The 21,539-nt window shown below is 39.2% G+C and overlaps 1 protein-coding gene across 1 annotated transcript in view; it reads right to left on the reverse strand.

The window, feature by feature from the left end:
• The window catches only part of xrn2 (5'-3' exoribonuclease 2), a 52,486-nt gene that overhangs the window by 22,105 nt on the left and 8,842 nt on the right, over nt 1–21,539 (reverse strand). The window contains exons 9-25 of the mRNA XM_060918010.1: nt 21,117–21,274; nt 20,960–21,034; nt 20,660–20,793; nt 18,445–18,502; nt 18,226–18,333; nt 18,038–18,082; nt 14,578–14,721; nt 14,353–14,397; nt 12,324–12,418; nt 11,659–11,794; nt 7,451–7,558; nt 7,199–7,288; nt 7,002–7,074; nt 6,812–6,895; nt 4,765–4,862; nt 4,407–4,486; nt 3,644–3,700 (exon numbers count right to left, since the gene is read on the reverse strand). Coding sequence (XP_060773993.1) covers nt 3,644–3,700; nt 4,407–4,486; nt 4,765–4,862; nt 6,812–6,895; nt 7,002–7,074; nt 7,199–7,288; nt 7,451–7,558; nt 11,659–11,794; nt 12,324–12,418; nt 14,353–14,397; nt 14,578–14,721; nt 18,038–18,082; nt 18,226–18,333; nt 18,445–18,502; nt 20,660–20,793; nt 20,960–21,034; nt 21,117–21,274 — 1,588 coding nt within the window. The remainder of the gene's footprint in view (nt 1–3,643; nt 3,701–4,406; nt 4,487–4,764; nt 4,863–6,811; nt 6,896–7,001; nt 7,075–7,198; nt 7,289–7,450; nt 7,559–11,658; nt 11,795–12,323; nt 12,419–14,352; nt 14,398–14,577; nt 14,722–18,037; nt 18,083–18,225; nt 18,334–18,444; nt 18,503–20,659; nt 20,794–20,959; nt 21,035–21,116; nt 21,275–21,539) is intronic.

The following is a 21,539-nucleotide window of genomic DNA, read 5'->3' on the forward strand; positions in this document are numbered from 1 at the left end:
ACAATCACCACATTTCAGACGGAACTAAATTTCACTGATTTTATGAAATCAAAAGGCCGTCTCGCTTTAATATTATCGGAATGACTTGTCAGGTTTTGTTTAAACTGCACAGTTTAGACCTGAAGTCTTCAACCTTAAGGACTTTACAAACTGGACAGGATATAAAATTACGATGTGAAAAATGTGTGAGAGTTTTCGCACACAGTATGCACCATGTACCAACAAGATCTAGCAGTTCTTCACTTGTACTCCCTCATGCTCGGACCCTAATTGGTAAAAATACATTTCAAATTTACAGCTGTTTCTGACTGGAATAACAAATGTCACCGTCCGTAATTTAGTCATAACTAGAACTGGGCAAAACGATTATTTTTTTAAATGATTAATCTAGCGATTATTTTATAGATGCATCGATTAATCTAATGATTAATTTTTTAATTCGATTAACGATTATTTCCCCATTACTTCACTTATATAGCCATTTATACATGTTCATTTACATGTCTGAATGAAAAAACACAAATTCCTTAACATTGCAATGCATGTTTATTGCTCTTAAACTCAAAATTCAGATATAAAATTCCAGTAAGAATACAAGCGCAAAATTATGTATTCTGTGTCTGAGGTAGCATTCAATATAAAATAGAGAGGCCACCCAGAATACTTTCTTAGAGCAATTGGAAGAATACAGTAACTAATGTAAACTTGAGGGCTTTAAGCTAATACAGTAAGTGTTTTCCAACAAAAAATAAATAAAAAAAAATAAAAAATAGCGGCAGTGGGACCCAGCAGCTCGTCATGGTGTCCTTTCTGAACCAACAGAATTAAACATTTATGTTGAAAACACAGGTCTAGCTTACAGAAAATAGTGCATCTTAATTATTTATTCAGATGAAAATAACTTCTAGTAATACACTCTGCCACTCACCTTTTTTCTTAAACTCAAAATTCCAAAATACAATTCAAGTAAGAGTCTACAAGTGCAAAATAATGCATTCTGATGTCTAGCATTCAATAAAAAGGTCACCCAGAATACTTTCTTAGAGAAATTGAAAGAATAGCCTACAGTAACTAATGTAAATTTGGGGGCTTTAGGCTAATACAGAAAGTGTTTTTCCAGCTTGCAGCCCACCATTTCCTCAACCAACAGAGTTTAACATTTATGTTTAACACATAGGCCTAGCTTACTGAAAAAAGTGCATCTTCATTCACATGCAAATACCTTACACTCTGCCACTTTCCTTTCACCTTAAGAATACTATGCGTGTGCGCGTGTCATTCAAGACTTTTGAAACTCTGAAGAGCCACTCGCATCACTACTACTCCGCGGTGCCGCCATCTTTGTTTTGGGTCCGACGCATCGGCACAAATTTTGCGTCCACGTAATTTTTGTGTCGACGTCATCAATGATGTCGACGCATTGCTCCAGCTCTAGTCATAATGATTTTAAATCGGCTTGTAAACAAGTTTTGTTATTCTGTTGAAAGGTGATTTAAAATTTTTTTATTACTAGTTCATTTTTATCACCATCGGCGCTATTCACCACTCACTGTATACATTATTATTGCTGTTAATATTATAAATCATTATTTTATTTCCCCATTGTACACTTGGCATTTTTTTTCCCACTAAGGACCTCAATGAAAATAAGTCCCCTATTGGTATTAATTTTGTAGAACTACTTTTAACTCATTTACTATTGCATTTCCAACAGTGCTTAACGTGCTGTACTCCAATTTTTATACCAAATATAAGAAAAAAAAAGTCCAATATGAATTTAACATTTCATGCATGGAGTCACGTCATAGTGATGGACAATTATAGACATGCTCTCAAGAAGGAAAAAGTTCTGGGTACACCTGCTGCTGGAAAGGAGACAACAGGGAGAGTCTGAGGCTATGTTTACATTACATCGAATCAGCGGATCATCAGATTAACGTTCTTAAAACGATTCGCGTTTACACTAAAACCGTTAGCCGTGCACACAGCAACGCCAATACGTGGATACGCTCGGCTCCGCAGGCATCCTGCGCTCCAAATCACTCCGCCCTGAACAGCGAGTGCCCTCTGGAGGGTGCGCACTCCGGCCCTGCGCAGCTCACAGAGCGCACGAGTGAAGTGAACAAGCTGTGATTCGGGACTGAGCCGCTGTGTGTGTGATCCCAGCGCACATCACTTACCACTCGCAAGTGGAAGGATGGCAAGCCTAAAGACAATCATAACTACACAATGGGCAGTATTTGCATCAGTATTTGCAGTATTTTCATACTTTTATACTCTTTAATGAAAGGTGATACAAGGCGGAAGTCCGCGCCGTTTTTCAGCAGTCGCGTCACATGACCAACGCCAGCGAATCAGGAAGGTGGATGTCACAGTGACGTTGTCCAATGAGACGCCAGCTAGAGCTCAGCACAGCGTATCCGCGTATTCTGAATGTTTACACAGCACCGGAGCTGACACGATCTGGATTGAATACGTGGACGCTGGCGGATTCCCGTTTCCAGGCGGTTTAATGTAAACGGACAGTGCATCCGCGAAGAAAACGAGACAGATACGGTCTAGTGTAAACGTAGCCTGAGTAGAACCTTCATTTGATTTGTCGGGTAAATCATTTTCCTGTGTGAAACTTTGGAACAAACAAAGCTGATCAAGCTTTTTAAAATCATACCGAATTTCTTTTGCGGTGTCTAATAGACAAAAAAAAAAAAAAAACGTGTATATTTTGACCTGCGTGAGCTTGTGTGAATATTTCTTGAGAAAATTCAGAACTGGTGTGCAGTGGAATTGAGCCACAAAGGGGCGGGGTGGCTGTAGGCTTTCCTTCCAACCAATCAGTGTTGGAGACCAAAGTCAGCTGATTAAACAGTTAAACACTGACAGAAAGGCTGAGTGCAATTTGGCAATTATTCCATGCAAGACAAGTGGTGTAGACAGGGCGGACCTCGTCAGGGAGGGGTTTTGTGGCTTTTTTTTTTTTTTTTTAATTTATTTTTTGGGGGAGAAGCCATCCTTAGGGCCCCCCAGTCACCAGGGGACACCACAATTTTTTTAAACAGATATCCAAATGCACATCATGTAGTTGCCAGGGGCCCTTGTGGCATGAAAAGAGTTGGTGACTAACGTCAGACGTTCAGAAAAAAGGGGTGATCACAAAAATGTTCATATTTACCCAGGGTGGAAAAGCCACAAAGGAGAAATAAAAAGAAAACGGCAGGAAATTTAGTAAGTTTGTCCACTTGGTGTTTCTGCAGCTGAAATGGTAAAAATAGCGGCGAGACACTAAACTGCTCGTTTCCAGAGTGTATACAAAGCCCCGCCCCCAAGACATCACGCACAATTTCCCAGAAAGCCAGAAGTTATGAAGATATAGTACAATATTTAAATCTGTGAATAAAGGCTGTACCTCCTGTGCAAAAGGAGGAAACTTCAATGTACCGCAAAAATCCAGATGCAAATAAAAGACGGACCTCAAACATACACCGGATCAAATACATTTCATACAAGATTAAAACTGTGCAAATTTGATTTAATATTTGAAGTAGCTAGTTTCACAATTGAAAGTATGATGCTCAAGTGTTGAGGTGAGTGCAGACTAGCAGTGCTCGTTTAATAATTAAAAAAAAAAAAAAAAAAAGTCACTTACCCAACTGCACTGCTGCATGGAATATCTCTCAGCATGGGGATCGGAGATTCTACAGGTCTGAGAAAAGGCATCATGTGGGAGAATTTATATACATCTCTCTCACACACACACACACCCTGTGCAAAAGTCTTCGGCACCCCGTTTTTGTATGGGGGGGGATAAAAAAAAAAAAAAATGTGTTATAGATTTCAAATTTTATGATTTCTACATTATCAAGTCCAAATGTTTGGTTGTTTTTTTCCAGCACAAAATTAAATTGGGGGGGGGGGGGGGGGGTTGTAATGTATCTGAGCAGTATATTCCATAAGAGAGCGCTTTTCAGATGAAAAAGAAAGCATAATGAAGGCTGCTGGGTTTTGGTGTAAAATGAAGAAGTGAGTGTGACAGCCAAAGTGTCCAGAAGAACTGTGGCTGGTTCTGTAAGATGCTCAGGAAAACCTACAGATCATTTCCACATAAAACTGACCTCACTGGACCTGAGACGGAGATTTTTATATATATTTTTTTAAAAGTAAACGGTCGTCTCACACCAAATACCAACTCTTTCATTTATTATCGCTCACTGATTACTGTTTATAGTATTTTATGTTGAAACATTTAATTTCATTATTTTTAAGCCATTTTTGGTCGACAGCATTTCTTTATACGCCTCAGAATTTTGCCCAGAACTGTGTGTGTAATATTAGATTCACATTGTTCAGATTAAGAGGCCACAGATAATAGCAAAACAATAACAAATCGAGGATAAGCAGCTACTCCTTACTTATCTGGTAGAATAGGATTTTCATCAAGAGATAATGCACCTTGGATCCCAAAGCACAACTCTGGAGGAATCTCCGTGCTCTGAGTGAAGATCAGAGAAACACCGTATCAGGAGCATGTGGTTTACAGCACGCGCTGAAGCCACAAACCTTAAAGTTAACATCATCACATTATGACTAAAGGGCCACAACGGGTAAACAGCTATACAGGTCATGAGTCCACAGACTTCTCTGAAGGTTTTGTCATGGCTTTCAAGTAGCCATTTCCCCTCAGTCAGATTTTACTGACAGGTCATTTTCATTCTTTGTTTTAGTCTGGATTTTGATAAAAAAAGAAAAAAAAAAAAATCTCAATCATACCTCAGAAGATTCTGCTCTATAGAGTTCCTGGATGAAGTCACACAGAGCGTGGGCTTTCCCCACAAACACCACGTCACTGCCCAGACTATTCCTTCTGACTGAAAGGGAAACAAGAACACATGAAGTAGATCAACATCAAATTCCTACTCGTATCAAAAACAAGTCTAAAACAAGCAACAAGGTTATGAGTAATCACCAGGGATCGATAATCGAGAAGCACGACAAAGATTTCATGCCTGGGCGATTAGACTTTTTTTTTTTTATAGCCATCCATCACATCACTCGCACAGTAAGTGCCTGGCAAACAAATAGATTAAGTAGACTAGAACAACAAAAATTTCCTGCTCACTGCTGCATTCAAAAGTTCTAAACCTCAGCTGAACCCTGTGACTCCTCCCCCAAACCCTATGACTCCTCCCCCAAGTGAGAACTGGTGTGCATGTCTGTGTGAGGCACTTAAATAACATGAATGTGATCTAGTCATTACACTCCTAATTATTCACCAACAATAGTGGGTTCAAGATCTGATTCTCAATTTTTATTTTCTTAATATCAAAGAAAATGCAACATTTATTTTCCTATTCTTCATCTACTTACATATTCCTTTTTTAAATAAAAACCCTTTTACTTCATTTTCTTAATAACTAGCAATAATTTACCCATATTTGTAAAGGTCGGAGTAAAATAGTCTTAAATATTCCCTTTATTAAAAATGAACAAAATTAACAAATAGGCCTTTTCTTAAATGAAAATATTCTACCTCCATTTCGCTTCTCTTTAGTTTCCTATAAACAAAAGCTTCAATTTCTTGTTAAATCGATTTGTACAGTCAATCACACAACAACTCTCTCCCATTTTCAGAGCTGTGTGTGTTTTAGCAGCATTAGAGCTGCGTTACTTCTGCTTATGGAAGTCATGTGTATTAGCAGTGACGGGTCATTTTTTAAAGTAGTTGTCATGGTGTTGTGTAATGAATCAAATTAAAAACCGTGAAGATCTGAATTGAAAACTTGTTTAATTTTGTAAAAATGCCTTAAAAAACCAAACCGTTATGAACCTCTGAAAATCCAGCGCATTATAAAACTTCCATTTCTGTCCGTTGCACTGATCACAAACTAGCAACCATTTTCCACTGGTTTAATTTTCCATTCATGAGAAAAAACCTGAAATGAATAGACCAAGATTCTGAATTTTGAGCATCAGAGACAGAATTAGACAGACGCTGCTTCTTGTAGATCACAATTCTGCACCTCGAAGGCTTAAATGTAACATCAGTGAAATTGGTCCGTCCTGTGTGTTTAAACATAAAAGCCAGAATTTATCAGTCATGTTCATTTTAAACTGTGGACACCAAGCGTGACTAATGACGGTGGCGCTCAAATGCGTGGCGTACAAGAGGCTCAAACTTTTGTTCATTTTCTTCAACACAGTATTACTGATATTTATACACATTTTTCTCCATGAAAAAAAGTTAGGAAAATCATTGATTAAAGATTTATCCTCAGTGATCCGATCGTTTGTGGGCACGAGACAGCAAAGGGTTCAGCTGATTTTATTGGAAAAAAAAAAAAAAAAATCAAGCCAACGTGAGAGAGTCGACCACTAGGGGGGAATCATGAGTGTCAAGCTGATTAAACCAACAGTGAGCGGGGCGGGCCAACAACCGCCACCACCAGTGATGAGGATCACTAAAAAAACCCCAAGATGGCAGAGTTTAGTGTACTGCATCACACAACATTAAAAACGCTTAAAGTAAAAGCTCATCACAACGGCACACAAAATTAATACATTCCATAAATGTTATTTATTCTTGAACCGACACTAGTTTTATGTAGATTAAACAGTGAAACAGCAAAGGAAAACATGCCGTTCTCATACAGACGTACGGGAGGTTCATCAGCGCAGTGGTGCGCGGCAAGCCTGTGTGTATTCTGGCTAATGTACGTTATTGTGCCCTCTGCTGTATAAACAATGCAATTACAGCTAGGAGAAACCAAGATTAGTTCCAAGATTTAGTACTGAAAATGAAAAGGACTGTCTCACTCACATTCATCTGGACTTAAATCTGGATAGACGTTTTCCAAGGCTGCCCGCAGCCTTCGCTCATCAACAAACGGCAACAAAGCGACACCTTTAAGAACACAAGAGCATGACCATCATCAACAGCACGGTTTTTATGGGGAGAGAGGAGGAGGAAAAAGGCGAGGCAATAGCGGACTGCACTGGACATCGCTTACCCTGCCAGGCGTATTTCTTTCCGTTCAAATCGATCGCAAAGTCTTCAGGATAGAAGTCAATGATGGGCGAGTCCTGTTGAACACAGATCATACAACGTGTAATAAAATCAACATGAAGTCACAACATCGATTAATGCTGCCATTTTATGACCCCATGAAACTACATTACATAAGCATTATATTTAAACTGGACTCACTGGGTCCGACATCAGTTGCCTCCATGTTGGTGGCAGGAAGTTCCCACTGGCAGCAGGAAACACTCCCATCAGCTGCTCTAGAGGTTTGAACTGAAAGAAAAAAAAAGTGTAGCCAAACCACGAAAAACAGTTATTGTGGGTTTTTGTTTTTCATATCGCACCAGGCAGCGAAGAGTCCACAGGGCTTTACTGAAAAACACTCGTACTTTCACAAAGGTACTCAAAAATGACACGTTCTCCTGTTCCACCTACCGGCTTGGTCCCCTTTTCAAACTCCGTGAACATGTCCTTGATGTCTTTGAAGTCGGATGCAAACGGCGCGTAGTGGAATGGAAAGTACCACTTCCAAGATGCACAACCCTGTCACAGAGTCAGGAAGTTATTAAACTATATATTTTTTTCCTTCAACGTAGCAGTTTTAAACAAATAGACACTGCGTAATATTGGCTTCTGTTATCATTCGGATGGGGCAAAATTTCCAAACATGTAATTTCACCAGAGAACATCTATATTAATTGTAATTGATTAGCATCAAAGTGATCTCTATAAATCACAGGAAGTGTCTTACAATATACACACACAATTCATACATTCTCATTTTAATACAAGCCGTTTTAACCTGCATTTGTATTAATAGGTCACATGATGAGCAGGTCTGTAAGCTATACCTGTGCAAATACTCAAAGATAAAACTGTTGGAACTATTACTTCTCCGACAAGTCCTTTTAAACACTTTTTTAAAATAATGTTCTGTGTTTGGGTGCGTCGTGGCTCAGGTGGATAAGGCGCCATACCATAAATCCGGGGACCCGGGTTCGATCCCTCCCCATCTCTCTCTCCCGCTCGTTTCCTGTCTCTACACTGTCCTATCCAATAAAGGTGAAAAAAAGCCCAAAAAAATCTCTTTAAAAAAAAAAGTTCCATGTTTGGTTTCAGCAGAAGATTTGGATGAAGAGGATTTCTTGGAGTGCATTTCTCTCTCTCTCAGGTTATACCCACTGTAGATGACAATATCGTGGTTTGGTCCGGTTAATGCACGTGATATTTTTTGGTTGGGTCTGGTTTTAAATCCGGGTTTATGACGTCAAACTTGAAGGCTGAAAGAACACCGCTAGCTTGTTCACGTCATGTAAATGGCACCGAGGTGTCCTGTTACAGTTCGTTTTCATCACTGTGGGATACCAGTGCAGTGGCAATAAGGGGCAAAATTTTGTAATTAGACAAATTTCAGTTTGTAATATGCATTTAATTGCTATTTAATTCATTTTCTGTGTCATTTGTAAGCATTTTGTGAGATCCATTCATCTCCATTGTATTTTCACGGGAAAACCACATCACATGACTTCAAGCACTCGCAGTTAAACACTTGTGAAGCTCCAGGTTCTAAAGCTCATCTTTCTTTGTAAATTCATTTAACTGATTTCTTCATTTTTGTTTCTTATTCAGCTTGAACCATTCCTACATTTCTCAGTGTTTTCCCCAGAAAAAAATTAAAGCCCTAAATTCAGGCATGATAACACAGACAATTGAGCGCCAATGGTGTGAAAGCAAGCGCCAAAGGCGCGAAGTGAAACGAGGGGGGTGCGGGGGGGGGGGGGGGGGTGCTCCCCCGGAAAATATTTTGAAAATCGATGCTCTCAGGTGCATTTTCAGGGTCTCAGAGAGGTTTTAGATCCATGATTATAGGATAGAGTTTACCAGTGCTGCAATGATTTCTGACCTAAATAGTATTAATGTAAACACATTTGAAATTTTACCTTAAAGTTCAACATGCAGGTTAAACTGTTTTGTTATCGATTACTGAGGTCTGCGATCGACTGAAAATCTACGGGGATCCCTTAATTATCCATGATCAAGTCGTGCTGTAACAAAAATGTGCATGAAAATATGACCAGTGGTTTGCGCCGTCTTATGCAACCCAATGAAGAGAATCGATCATCATGACCTCCTGTTGATCACAAAGGGATCTGAACCCAAGACCTGCCACCTTAAAATAAGTTGCTGTATTACTATAACTAATGATTTAGAATGTTTCTGATGCAATTACCGTAATATATGTAGAACTAAGATGCACTGAAAAGAAAAGTCAGGCAACTGCATATTATAAAGTTTACATTTTGGCACTTTATTAAATGGACTAGATTAAGATTAAAACATTTAAAGGAAAAGAAAACTTAATTTCTACAGTTTAAGTTTGCAGAAAGATTATGCACTTTTTAAACACATTTCATGAAGAGAATTTGTTTATAAGTGTCAAATGCAGCATAATTGTGAATAATAATGATGAGCGTATTCGGCAGTGTGATGTCACGGTGAGCCTTTAACGAAAGAATAATCCGGAGCTGCCTTTTGTTAAATGGATCCCAGTGACATCACACTGCCAAAAATGCTTATGATTATTATTTGAAATGATGCTATATTTGACACATTTGGACAACTTCACTTGGTGAGAGTGTTTATAAGTACAGAATCTTTCTGCAAACCCAAACTAATGGATTAAGTTTTCTCCTCCTTTAAAGCAGATTAATTCTCCTTGGCTTTTGCTTGGCCTGATGTTGGGCAGCCCTCTCATAGTCCGTCTCGCTGTCATCCATGCTGATGTGGATTTTTGTCCAGCGAGTCTTCTCCGCGCTTATTAAAATCAGTCGGCTTTGTCCGTCTGGTGGGAGACAACATCGGCAGCCAATGAGATCGCGTATAACGAATCGGAAAATTCCGGGATGTCTGACGTTTTCTTTCGATGTTTTTATTGGACGGTTTGAACACGTGATCTTGACGTAGCCAACAGATTACAGTTTGTTTACATCATACCACGCGGACATATTACTTTGACAGAATCAACACAAACATTTGGGGGGGAAAAAAAAAAAAAGCACTTCTTTAACACAAATATCAATCAGTATGTAAATGGATCTGTTATTTGCTCTCCTGTGTATCTAGTTACTTGTGGGTAGGAAATTTAACGTTTCGGTATAAATCTAAGCGTATCGGATTTTAACTAAAGTGACTAAGCGCATCAGCAGGCAGAGCAAGCGGATCGGGCCCGACACGCTAAAACGCTTTGGGGAAAACCATGATTTTTGCCTGTAAAGAACAACATTGTGAATTAAATGGTGTTCAAGACTAAAGCCCTGGTGTTATCCTACACCCACAGCTTTAGGAAAACGTCAGTTTAGCCATGATGTATTACTTGGTGTTATTTTTACTGGTCATATTCCAGAAGGTAACACTGCATGATTTAACCGTCTGTTTTAATCTCGGTGGCAGAATATCTGCCCTCAGGAAAAAAAAAAACCCAGCCCACACACCAAACTGCTGCAAGTCCTAAAACTCATTGTGAGATGATAAATTATGCGCAGAAATAACGTAAATCACATCAAGTACCAATAAACCCATGGTTTAAAAAGTGTACACCCTCTTAAACCTCCATGTGTGGAAGGTTAAACATAAGCCATGTGCACATTCACCCCCTATATTTACTCTTCTAAATGTCCTCTTCATACACCTTTCAGTGCCCTCTCCCTCCCTCCCTCCCTGTGGTTTTTATATACACACACACACACACACACACACACACACGTGAGAGAGAGAGAGAGAGAGAGAGAGAGAGAGAGAACAAAAGCATGAATGCATGACAGGGGGCAGCAGAACCATCTCTGGCAATTGCGAGAGCTCGAAATAAATCTACTCCATGAGTCCCATGGGAGTGAAGCATGTGGAGGCAAATAAGCCATAGCATGTACATGGGTTCTTATTCACCGCACACAAATCCCTCAGCCGGAACCCCAATCAAACCAGGATCTTCTGAAAATAGCACACAACTAATTATTCAATTTACAGCTAAAGATCAAGACCTGTATTTATAACGGACTGCCTAATCCTGGCCTTTGAAGGACGAGGCAAACAGAAACGAGAGGTGAACAGACAGATTGGAGACAATCTACACCTCGATATTAACATGAAAACCACATGACCCAGCTCCTGGTACGGTACCGTGATGGCTTATTTATTAAAATCAAAGAGGGATGAAAGCATGTTAAATTCTGGTACTGCATTCTTCAGTCCACTGCATGCATTATTAACCCTGCATGTACAACTAGAGGCATGCTAAATCCAAAATTATAATGAATATGGCTAGCATGTAGCTCCTGTCTTATAGTAAAGAGAGTACATTACCATTATGGCAACTTTGGCACTAATATCACCATGAAACATCCACGGCCACACGAGGATAATTCAAGATGATGTAAACAAACACTTCACAGGATACGAGTGCATTAATAGAACCGCTCTGGGTTCAATTCAACAGCTCTGGGATATAATGAGACTGGTACATGATACATTAGCCCCCCTCCTGTTCTCCGCAAACGATATTTTGGAGAAAATTTGTTGTATGGCAATTACTGCAACGATGCAGCAAGCAAGTATTCATCATAATGGGTTCATATTCAGTCACCTACCTGATAGTAGTATCTAAGAACCCAGCAGAGACCCTCCACATAAGCCTTGACCACCTTTCTACGAAATTCAGCATCAGTCTCATCCACGTCGAATTTGTTTTTGTAGTAGCGCTGCTTCCAGCCCGCCTCCCACAGCCTACAAAAGGTGAAAAATTAAACAGCTGCCAGTCAACTTTAGAAAGGGTGGGGACGGTTACACTCAACCCACACACGGCTCAAAGCCAAGTCAATGACCAACAGAATAATTATACTGGGGACAAAACTGAATTAACTGATTTTTATTAACTCAGCTGGGCTGGTTTAGTGTGCGTCAAACACATCATGTTTCCTCCTTGCATATTCACGCGCTCATATTTCTGCTGGCCTGAACAAAACCTGGTGGACTTTAGAAATGCAGCAGCGCTCCACTCATGTAACCGGGGATGAGCAGCATCTGTCGAGCTGATCCTCGACGCATCCCCAGTGGGGCAAGAAATACTGCTATGAATACCAATTTAGCCCAACGGATTTAACAGTTTTGACAAGTGCATCACAAAGGAATATTCAGTGCATATTCCCCTTTCCATATTAATCACTGGCACTTGTGGAAGAGGACATGAGAGGTAAAGGGGGGGGGGGGGGGGGAATTAATGAGGTGTAATGGTGGGCTCCAATCAGATCATCACCTGACGTTATCTTCAGGCTCTGGCTCACTGTCGCTGTCCTCCGCTTTCCTCTTTACACCGTGGCTTTCCATTCGGTCACTCGGCCCTCCGGGATCCTGAGGCAAAATTAACAAGTGAAAGAAAGTGTGTTTAGCTCTGTGAAGCATGTATTGTCGTTTTAAATGACCAAGCTGTATGGTGAGGCCATTTTCTATTCTTGCAAAACGGTTGTTTTATAGTCTTTTTTTTTTTTTTTTTAAACTTAGTTTTTATTTCAGTTTCATTTAAAATCATATTCATCATAACTGCTGTTTTTCAATACACATGGTAACAACTATGATACAACGAGGGAGACGGAGACTAGAATGACAAAGAAAAATATAAAACAAAATAGAATAAAACAAAAGAAGATAAAAGAAATAGAATTTTAAAAAAAAGATGAATAATACAGATCGGATTCATATTGTCTGGGTTCCACACTACAGGGATGAGAGTGGGTGGTCACCAAAAAAGCAGAAAACAAGATGGCGCCCGAAGCCGGGGGTCTGGGAGGGATACGCCCCCAGGAAAATTTTGAAAAATAAGGCCTTACAAACCACTTTTCCTGCAATCTGAGCTGTAGTAGATTAAAAAAAAAAAATCTGTTGTCTTTTTTATATATTTACATGAAAATATGTTTCAAATCAATAGGAGTATTGTTTGAATTCAAAATAAAAATCACATTCTACATTCAAGGGTATGGTTATAATTTATGATCAACAAAAATGACAAACTAAATTCACATTAAACGCAAGTTTTATTAATTATCAAAATGTTCATATATTAAATAAAATGTCTTAGGGAGAAAAGGTCAGTCACCCTATGTCCTCATTAGTTGCATATGATTTCAAAAAGTCTTTTGAAATATTTAAGTTTTCAAAACTGTCATCATTAATTCAGATTTACTGACCATCATATACATGCTCAATGTATTAAATCAAATGAATGCTAAGTTTATGGGATAATGTCTATGTACACTTTATACAATTATTTATAGTTCAGAGTCACTTCTCATTTTCATTTAATCATTTCGACTTCTTCAGCCTTTTGGCCAAAGACAAGAGCTTGTCAGTCGTCTCTTTTTTTTTTTTATACCAGCATCGATTTCACGTACCTTCGCTTCGTCTCGCTTGTCAGTTGTATTCGGCATTTTGAGTAAAAAAAGCCAATACGAAAGAGAAACGCATTTCTGAAGCGCAGTGACGATGAACATGTGCAAGTTTCGATAAAACAGAACAGATGCGGTACTTTTGTAAGAACTGTTATGATTGGCTTTTGTTCTCTCCCACACTCTTGTAAGAACTGTTATGATTGGCTATCATGCTCTCGCCAGCGATGTTTTGGCCAATTGCATTGTAGATAACACGTATTCTACCGCGAGACTTAGCGAGACTAAAGATGGCGAAAGTGTAAACATGTATCATCATCGTACGCTTGAGTATCACGAAGGAACATACCCCAACCCCCCCAATGGGGGAAAAAAAAAAAAAAAAACCCTCAACGGATTTGGCATATCGATTTTTGCTCAGCAAAAGTGGAAATCCGCCGAAAAGCGGAAAACTCATCCCTGACACTAACAGTAAACCCATGGCAGGGCTCCACCTTCTAGTGAATATATCTTTTTGAAGTCTCAGGGAATGTTATTTGTTCTATTTGATATTTTTCCTTTATTTTTTCTGTCCACATGTATGTTGGAGGGTCAGGCTTCAACCGCCTTGCTGTAATGCATGTAATTGCTGTTGCTAGCAGGATCTGTAAGAGATATTTTTTGGCTCTTCCTTCAATGCCTCTTGGTAATAGACCTAGTAGAGCCACCATTGGGTCCACTGTAATATTTTGTTTTATAGTCTTAAATAAATTTTAGAGAGAGTCCAAAAGATTAATAAATTACAGGTAAACCTAACAAAATAACTGCAATTACAGACTAAATTAATTTGAGAAAAACGTTAACGTGGACTATAACAGTTGGGTAAAATAAACCCTGCAGATTAACAGAAAATGATGTACTTGCCTTTCCTCCATTTCTCAACATGGCTTTTAAAGAACTGGCAGCGTCCTGCAGGTGTGGGGGGAAAAGGGCAAACAATAAAAACAAAATACCCAAAATGATAAACTAATAACATGAATTGAAAAAATCAGAAGCCACAGTTAAAGTCAGATGACGACTAGTGAGATAAGCACAATGGAGCGTGAAAGGAAAGCTGCAGTGTAAAGCAGCGTCAGTTCAGGGACGGACCTTGTTCTGCTGGTAGTTGCTGCCCTGCATCCTCATATCATAGGCTGTATGGCGAGCGTTGTGTACGGGCATCGGCCGGTCTCGTCCTCCCAACGCATGAGGGGTAAACTGACCTCTTGTGACAAATGCTGGACCCTGTTCTGCCTACGACACACACACACACACAGATTCTGAACACTAGCTCTATTGGACTCGATGCAGCTTCACCTGCTATCCAGTCAAATGTTGAGCTTTATAATTAGATGCAATCATGTGTATTTAAAATAAAATTTAAAAAAAAAAAAAGGGGGGGGGAGGGGGAGGAGAGATGACAAAAGCCAAAGGTCCATAAAACTGATTTCATACACCGATCCGTTTCTACAACAGGATTGCGTGCGCTATATTTAGAGCTGCAACAATGGATTTAATAAATAAATATCAAATGTTCATGAATTTCAATCCATGGAGTTGTTTACTTTAAAAAATTGCATGCATAATGTAAAACTGCAGAGACCTCCACTTGTGTACAAATATACACTAAAGCACATGTTGCATACACACTCATTCAACCCAAATATCACAAAGTCAAAAGATTTTTCTTTCACAAATGCAAAACAGGGCAACTGATTTAACGTCCAACACGGTGAACACAGGGGCAAACACAAAAATGAGGTTAATGAAGTGAACCTTGAAATTATGAATGAAAGCAAAACTGACAAACAAAAGACTGAGCAGTGTTCTTTTCTTTCTGGGAAAAACACCAAAAATGAGAATTTTATTTTTTAATAGACGTCACACTGGCTATGGGCTTCGCTCTGAACACACTGCCCATGCGAGAGTAACAAGACGACATGGGTCATTTTATGAAGATCGACACTTACACCCTTATTAGACCGTTGCTTTAATATCGACTTATGATGTCGTAAGTGCTAGGACACCTTCATAAAATGCTACCCAGCTTTTTTCAGCAGTATGAGCACGCAAAGTTTTGTTGATGTAGCTTATGTAGTTTGAGAGAACTTGGCCAGATTGAGACAGACAGACTTTGTGGCAGCGAATAAAAATACCTTGATACCCAAACACCACAGAAAGAAGGGGTTACAGTAAACATACAGAACTTTGAATAAATGATGACAAATGGGTAGTTTAAAAAAATAAATAAAACAAACGTTAATATAATGCTGCAACATTAGCCTGATTCAAGCAGAACCCCCCCCCCCCCCCCAAGAAATAAATATTGTTCGTGTGTCGCTGTTGTACTATGAAATCCTATAAATCTTTTCCAAGTGAAAAAAGTTCCCACTGGTTTTCCCCCTCCCCAATTTTTCAAGTTTTTTTTAGAACTGTATGGTCAAAGTAGTATAATATGTGAAACAATAGCATTAGAAACGTCATAGTTTAAGGAGATGGATTAAACTGAACAGGTTTCATTTTGGCTTGTTGAGATTAATACACTGCTACATCTCAGCTCAAGATATAATACAGTTCAGATAAAGAGAGACAGACAAAGAAAATCCATGTGAATTTAAAAAAAAAGTTCATGATTTTTAAGAAAAAAAAAAAAAAAAAAAATCACAGAAAAATTACTAATTTATTCTACAAGCTCACCCTTCTGGACTTGGCTGATTTAGAACATTAACTCAGTGAAGTGACAGCAGGATCGAAAAATTAAACAACGAAGAACACACCACAATTTAAGGGGAAAAATAAACAAAAAGCCCTCATTTGGCGGCCATTTACAACTGAATCATCAGCGGATTCCATTAGCGTGGAGTAAACAGAAAGACGACATTAGGGTGGAGCTTAAAATCACAGAAAATTTTCTTCATTCATTTTGTTTGGTCTTACCCTCCGAACATGTTCCATTTGTACTAAAAATCATAGAGAGTTTGTGCAATACAGGTAGGTCATTGACTTACGACCTATGCGACTTACAACTGATCGACTTTACGACTGTCTGGTTATGACTGGCAAGTGTTTCCCAGCTGAGCGTACGACAGTTTCCGCCCCAGCTCCCAGCAGCGCCTCTCGCCGTGTACGACAGTTTCCGCCCCAGCTCCAGGCACAGTCTCTCTCGCGCACTCCGTCATACAATTTCCGCCCCGGCTCCTGGTTTATGAAATGAGCAAATCCTCCCGCCAGCCCGAGCGCTGCAACAGCTGATGACGTAGACGACCCACAGCCAAGCACCAGTGATGCCAGCAGTCACTAAATTTTGCATTTTGCTATGTTATAAACTAAAATGTTTTCTATTTTTCACACCTGTATTTCATATTTTTTGTTTTGCACATATTAAACGAATTGTACTGTACGCAGTGTAGTACGCAGTGTTTGACTGAAACCAAATAATGAGCCAAGGTAATGAAATAAGAAAACGTTGATAAAATAAGACTTTAAGATGATTACAATATCATTACACATCACAATATACTTACGTTCATTTAGCACAGGCCGACTTACGACCAGATCGGTTTACGATCGGTCAGTCGCAACCAAACGCAGTCGTAAGTCGACGACTACCTGTATATGTTAATGGAAGCTCAATCAACTCCAAAAGTAACACACATTTTATGCAAATCTGCTATAAAATCAAAAGTGTACAAAGCTCAAAATTATTTTTTAAAATACATTAAAAACTCACTGCATCAAAATAGTAATTTATAAGCAGCTATAGTCGGATTAGTGCACACAGACACTTATTCAAAAGAACCCATTCTACAGGCTTTTATTTTTTTTTTAGCCTATTGGTACTTTGATTTTTTTTTTATTTACTTTAATAAAATATATCATTCAATAAAAGAGTTTATTTATACATTGACAATTATAGCAATGTGGTACATTTACCATGCACTAGCTCTATATCCAGACTTCAGAGGTCCTCAGAAAAAGTGTCTTCAGTATGGGTTACAGGGAGACCGAGGGCCGGTCGGGGCTTTTTTCCTGATCATATTTTCAGCTTATGTTGTCGGGCACTGTGGGATGGGATCAGCTCGATCGGGTAGCTCCATAACGTTAGTGATCAGTTTTTAAAAATGATTAAACACTAACAGTTGCACAGTGTACATTCCACTGTATACTTCACAGTAAACTCTTAGTGATATTTAATGCTGCCCCAATCCATTCCAGTGTCGTATTACTGTCGGCCCTACACTGAATAACGCCTCGAACGACAACAGGACTTCATTTTGATGGACTTTGTCTTGGCTGCCAAACTTCATGCTGATTGAGCTACCAGTCAGATTTCTTCATTTTTGTTGATATTTTGGCAGAATTATTTGTGTATGCAATTTTTTATATACATGTGGAAAGATGGTCATATTTAATAACCTTAAAAGCAAACTCCACCACACAAGTGAGGAATGACAGTGGCCATGTCTCGAGTGCAAGAAGCCTAGAATAGCAAGTGTGAGCGTGCATACAGTACGAGAGGAGAAGAGGAAAGAAAAAAAGGGACATTTCAGAACAAATGAATTCCACTCACCTTCATTCGTTTCTTCTTTTCCTTTGCTCTCCTTTTGAAATTCTCCTACAAGAAGCAAAACAAATCCTTACATAATCACCGATAAACAGAACACCACCATGAGAACACAGTGTTAAGTAGGGAGAACACTCAGGAGTGCGCAGTGGAAACCACTGATTATTTTCCTTTATTAAAGCAGAACACTGTACCTCATCCTCTTTGCGCTTCTTGAATATGTTGTCCTCAGCGACTCCCACAGCCTGCATGATGAGCTCCACTCTCTCCAGGTGGACATAACCATTTTCTGTAAGGTATCCCTGCAGAAAAAGCACCACTGTTAGAGCATCTCTCTCTCAGGCTATTCAGCCTGGCATGATCGTGGTTCTGAAATATAAAGGAAGTGTTTTTTTGTTTTTGGTTGTTTTTACCCCAGTTCTGTGCACAACATCTTTGTAAATGCCCACAAGCCTGTCTATGGCACCCTCTCTGAAAGCAAAACATACAAATCAGGAGAATTTGAAATTTATTCAGCAGCAATATTAATTTAACACACTGGCAGGTTCAATAACCAACACGGCATAGCGCTGATACTTTAAAATTCATATTAGAGGTCTTCTCTCTGGATAATCTTCTCCAAAGGGTGTGTATTTATTAGGTATTTAATGATGTATAGTAGAGCTGGGCGAAAAATCAGTTTTATCGATTCATTTGAATTTACAGTTAAGGACGATGTGTTTTTATGAAATTTGGTTTTCTCTCAGTTTTAACTTCCGCCACCGACGCTCCCCTCTGCGCATGTGCAGAACGGATCGGGCACCGACACTATCGCCCTCCTCCCGCGCGCTTGCCATAGACACACACACAAACAGCATGGCAGCGATTGGGGGAAAGCCGCAACTTGTGCCCAAGAAAGGAGTAACTTCCTCTGTGATCTGGAAGTGATTTGGTTTTGCAGCGTCGGATGTAGACCAAACAAGTCCTCGTTGTAAGGTGTGTTTGAAAACTGTTGCTTCCAAAGGAAGCAGCACGACGAATTTATTTGTCCCTTAAACAGAAGCCTGCAGCGGAGCGGGAGAAGTGCTGCTCCCAGCGGAACGAGCACAGCCGCAGCACGAGCGCACCATCCACAGCAAAGCAAGCAGCCGCCCCGGACACTTTTCCCAACTGCGTGCCTGATGATCAGAATGGGGCGCAGTGGAAGGCAGACGCTATCGTGATGTTTATTGCAAAAGACATGGTGCCCATACATACGGTGGAAAAGTCGGGATTTTTTTCCCTATTTTGTCAGTTTTATCACAAAGGACACAATTTTATTTGTTATTTATATTTTTTGAGGGGGCATTTATTTATTTTTAAGTTTGAGGGTGCATCATGTCAGTACCAGTTTGAAACTAAGCTATGTAGGAGAAAGCTTTCTAAAAGTTACTGTATGTTCTCACACGCTTGTTTTTTGGCTTCTTTTCGGTTTCTGGTTGCACTTTAACCACAAAGGGGAAATTTAAGTGAAAACAAAAAGGTAAAACGTGTCATCTGTAGTTTGATTTGTGTGTGTGGGGGGGGGGGGGGGGGTAGTCTGGTGGGGGAGAAATCGATTAAAATCGAAAATCGGATTTTTTGTGAAAAAAAAATTTTTTTTTTTTTTAAGGCCATATCCCCCAGTTCTAATATACAGTGTGACAATAAAATCATAATACAAATTTGTGATTTTAAATTGATTTAAAAACACCGTTATCAGGCTGTGTAATCAGTTTTCCCAAACTGTAACTGTATTGTTTAGACAGCAGAGAGCGACAGCTGAAATACACGTAGCTTCACAGTAGGTGGAAGTAACACTGCTCTAATAGCACAAAAACAGATCGAAAATGGGAAGGTGCTCCTGTGTGATTGTACAAATAGATTTAACAAGAAATCAGGGCACTTTTTACAAACTGTTGAAACCTAAAGAAAAGAAAAAAAATGGGGGTTGTACAAATCTCAATTTTATGAACAAAAGGCCTATTTGTTATTAACCTCCCCTTTATATATATTTAAAAAAAAAAAAAAAAAAAGGAACATCTTAACAGGCCATCACATTTTACTCCAACCTTTACAAATGTGAGAAATTATTGCTGGTTATTAAAAAGGAAATTAATTTTCTTCTTTATTTCATGACAGGAATATTTAAGTTGATAAACAGAAAAATAATTATTGCTTTTTTTGTAACAAAATTCTCATTTAATATTTCCAAAAATATCGTGGGAAAATTGAATCATTACATGCCCTGTATTTATATAACTATACAACAACTGATAACCAATTTCTGCCATATTCTCCAGACTATTCTCTCTTAACACACACACACACACACACACACACACACACACACACGGCAAAAAGTTCTAAGACAAATTGAAAAATCCTATGAAAAAGCTATTTCTCTACATCCTCCATTTAAGTCTAAACACTTCTGCAAGTGGTGCTTCCATCAGAGAATTCCTTCTTTGTAGAATTCTGAGGGATGTTTTTCACACCTTTTGAAACTATAACATCTGTTTTAGAACTTTCTGACTTACCCTCGTGTGCGTAACATATATAAAAAGAGAATCCTGCCTTACTTTTTAAGGCTCGTGTGAAAAGTATTTCTGAAAGACTGTCTTGATTTACCTGATTTCCAAAGAAGGCAAGTGGGGCAGAAAATCATTTCCCACAAAGAAGCACATGAAAACCCAGTCATCAACACTCCTCTCAAAGTTAAAGGGGAAAGGCAGGCTGGCCATGGTCAGCTCTCGCTCCAGATACTGCAGAGAAATGACAACCTTCATAAACTACAGCAGTGATAAAGGCTCAAGGAGAAGTGAGCAGCAAGAACACAGCTGGATAAAAACCAGCCAGTTAGACAGAATTATCATCATTCTACACACTCGAGCTGTTCACTCATACAGCGTAACGGAGACGGACACACACCTCGCGCAGTACGGACAGCCGAATGAATATGAACTCCTGCTCAGACACTGGCACCGTGTCAGCAAATTCATCATGCTGGGGGGAGAAAAATCAATCAAGTCACCAAATTAGTTGAATAAATGACAGTGTTTGAAGCACAGAGATTGTTCTACATTACCTCTCCTTTCTTCTCCCTGGCCACACCCTGGCACTCTTTAATTTCATGTCCAATCTGTCCACACAGGGCACAGGGTCTGGGTTTGTTGGGCTTGAATTCCTCTCGGATGATGGTGAAGTTGGGCTCGTGTGTTGCCAGACCCAACATGATTAGATCCGCTAGAGACAAGAAGATTCAGCTTATTAACAAAAGCTAAAGATTATAAAATGTATAAAGTGACATTTATGAAAATTGGCAAGGCAAAATTTGGAATATACTCAATTTTCATTAAAGAGGAAAAACAAACAAGCCACTTAAAAATACTACTTGAAATCAAAAAGTAAAAAGGTCTACATTTGCAAATTGTGTCACGGAGAGCTGACAGACGACATTCCGCAGCTTAACGGTTTCGATTATTTTTCTTCTCTTTGCGTTTGGTTACGG

Source organism: Neoarius graeffei, chromosome 3 (assembly GCF_027579695.1).
Source record: "Neoarius graeffei isolate fNeoGra1 chromosome 3, fNeoGra1.pri, whole genome shotgun sequence".
Taxonomy (NCBI): Eukaryota; Metazoa; Chordata; class Actinopteri; order Siluriformes; family Ariidae; genus Neoarius; species Neoarius graeffei.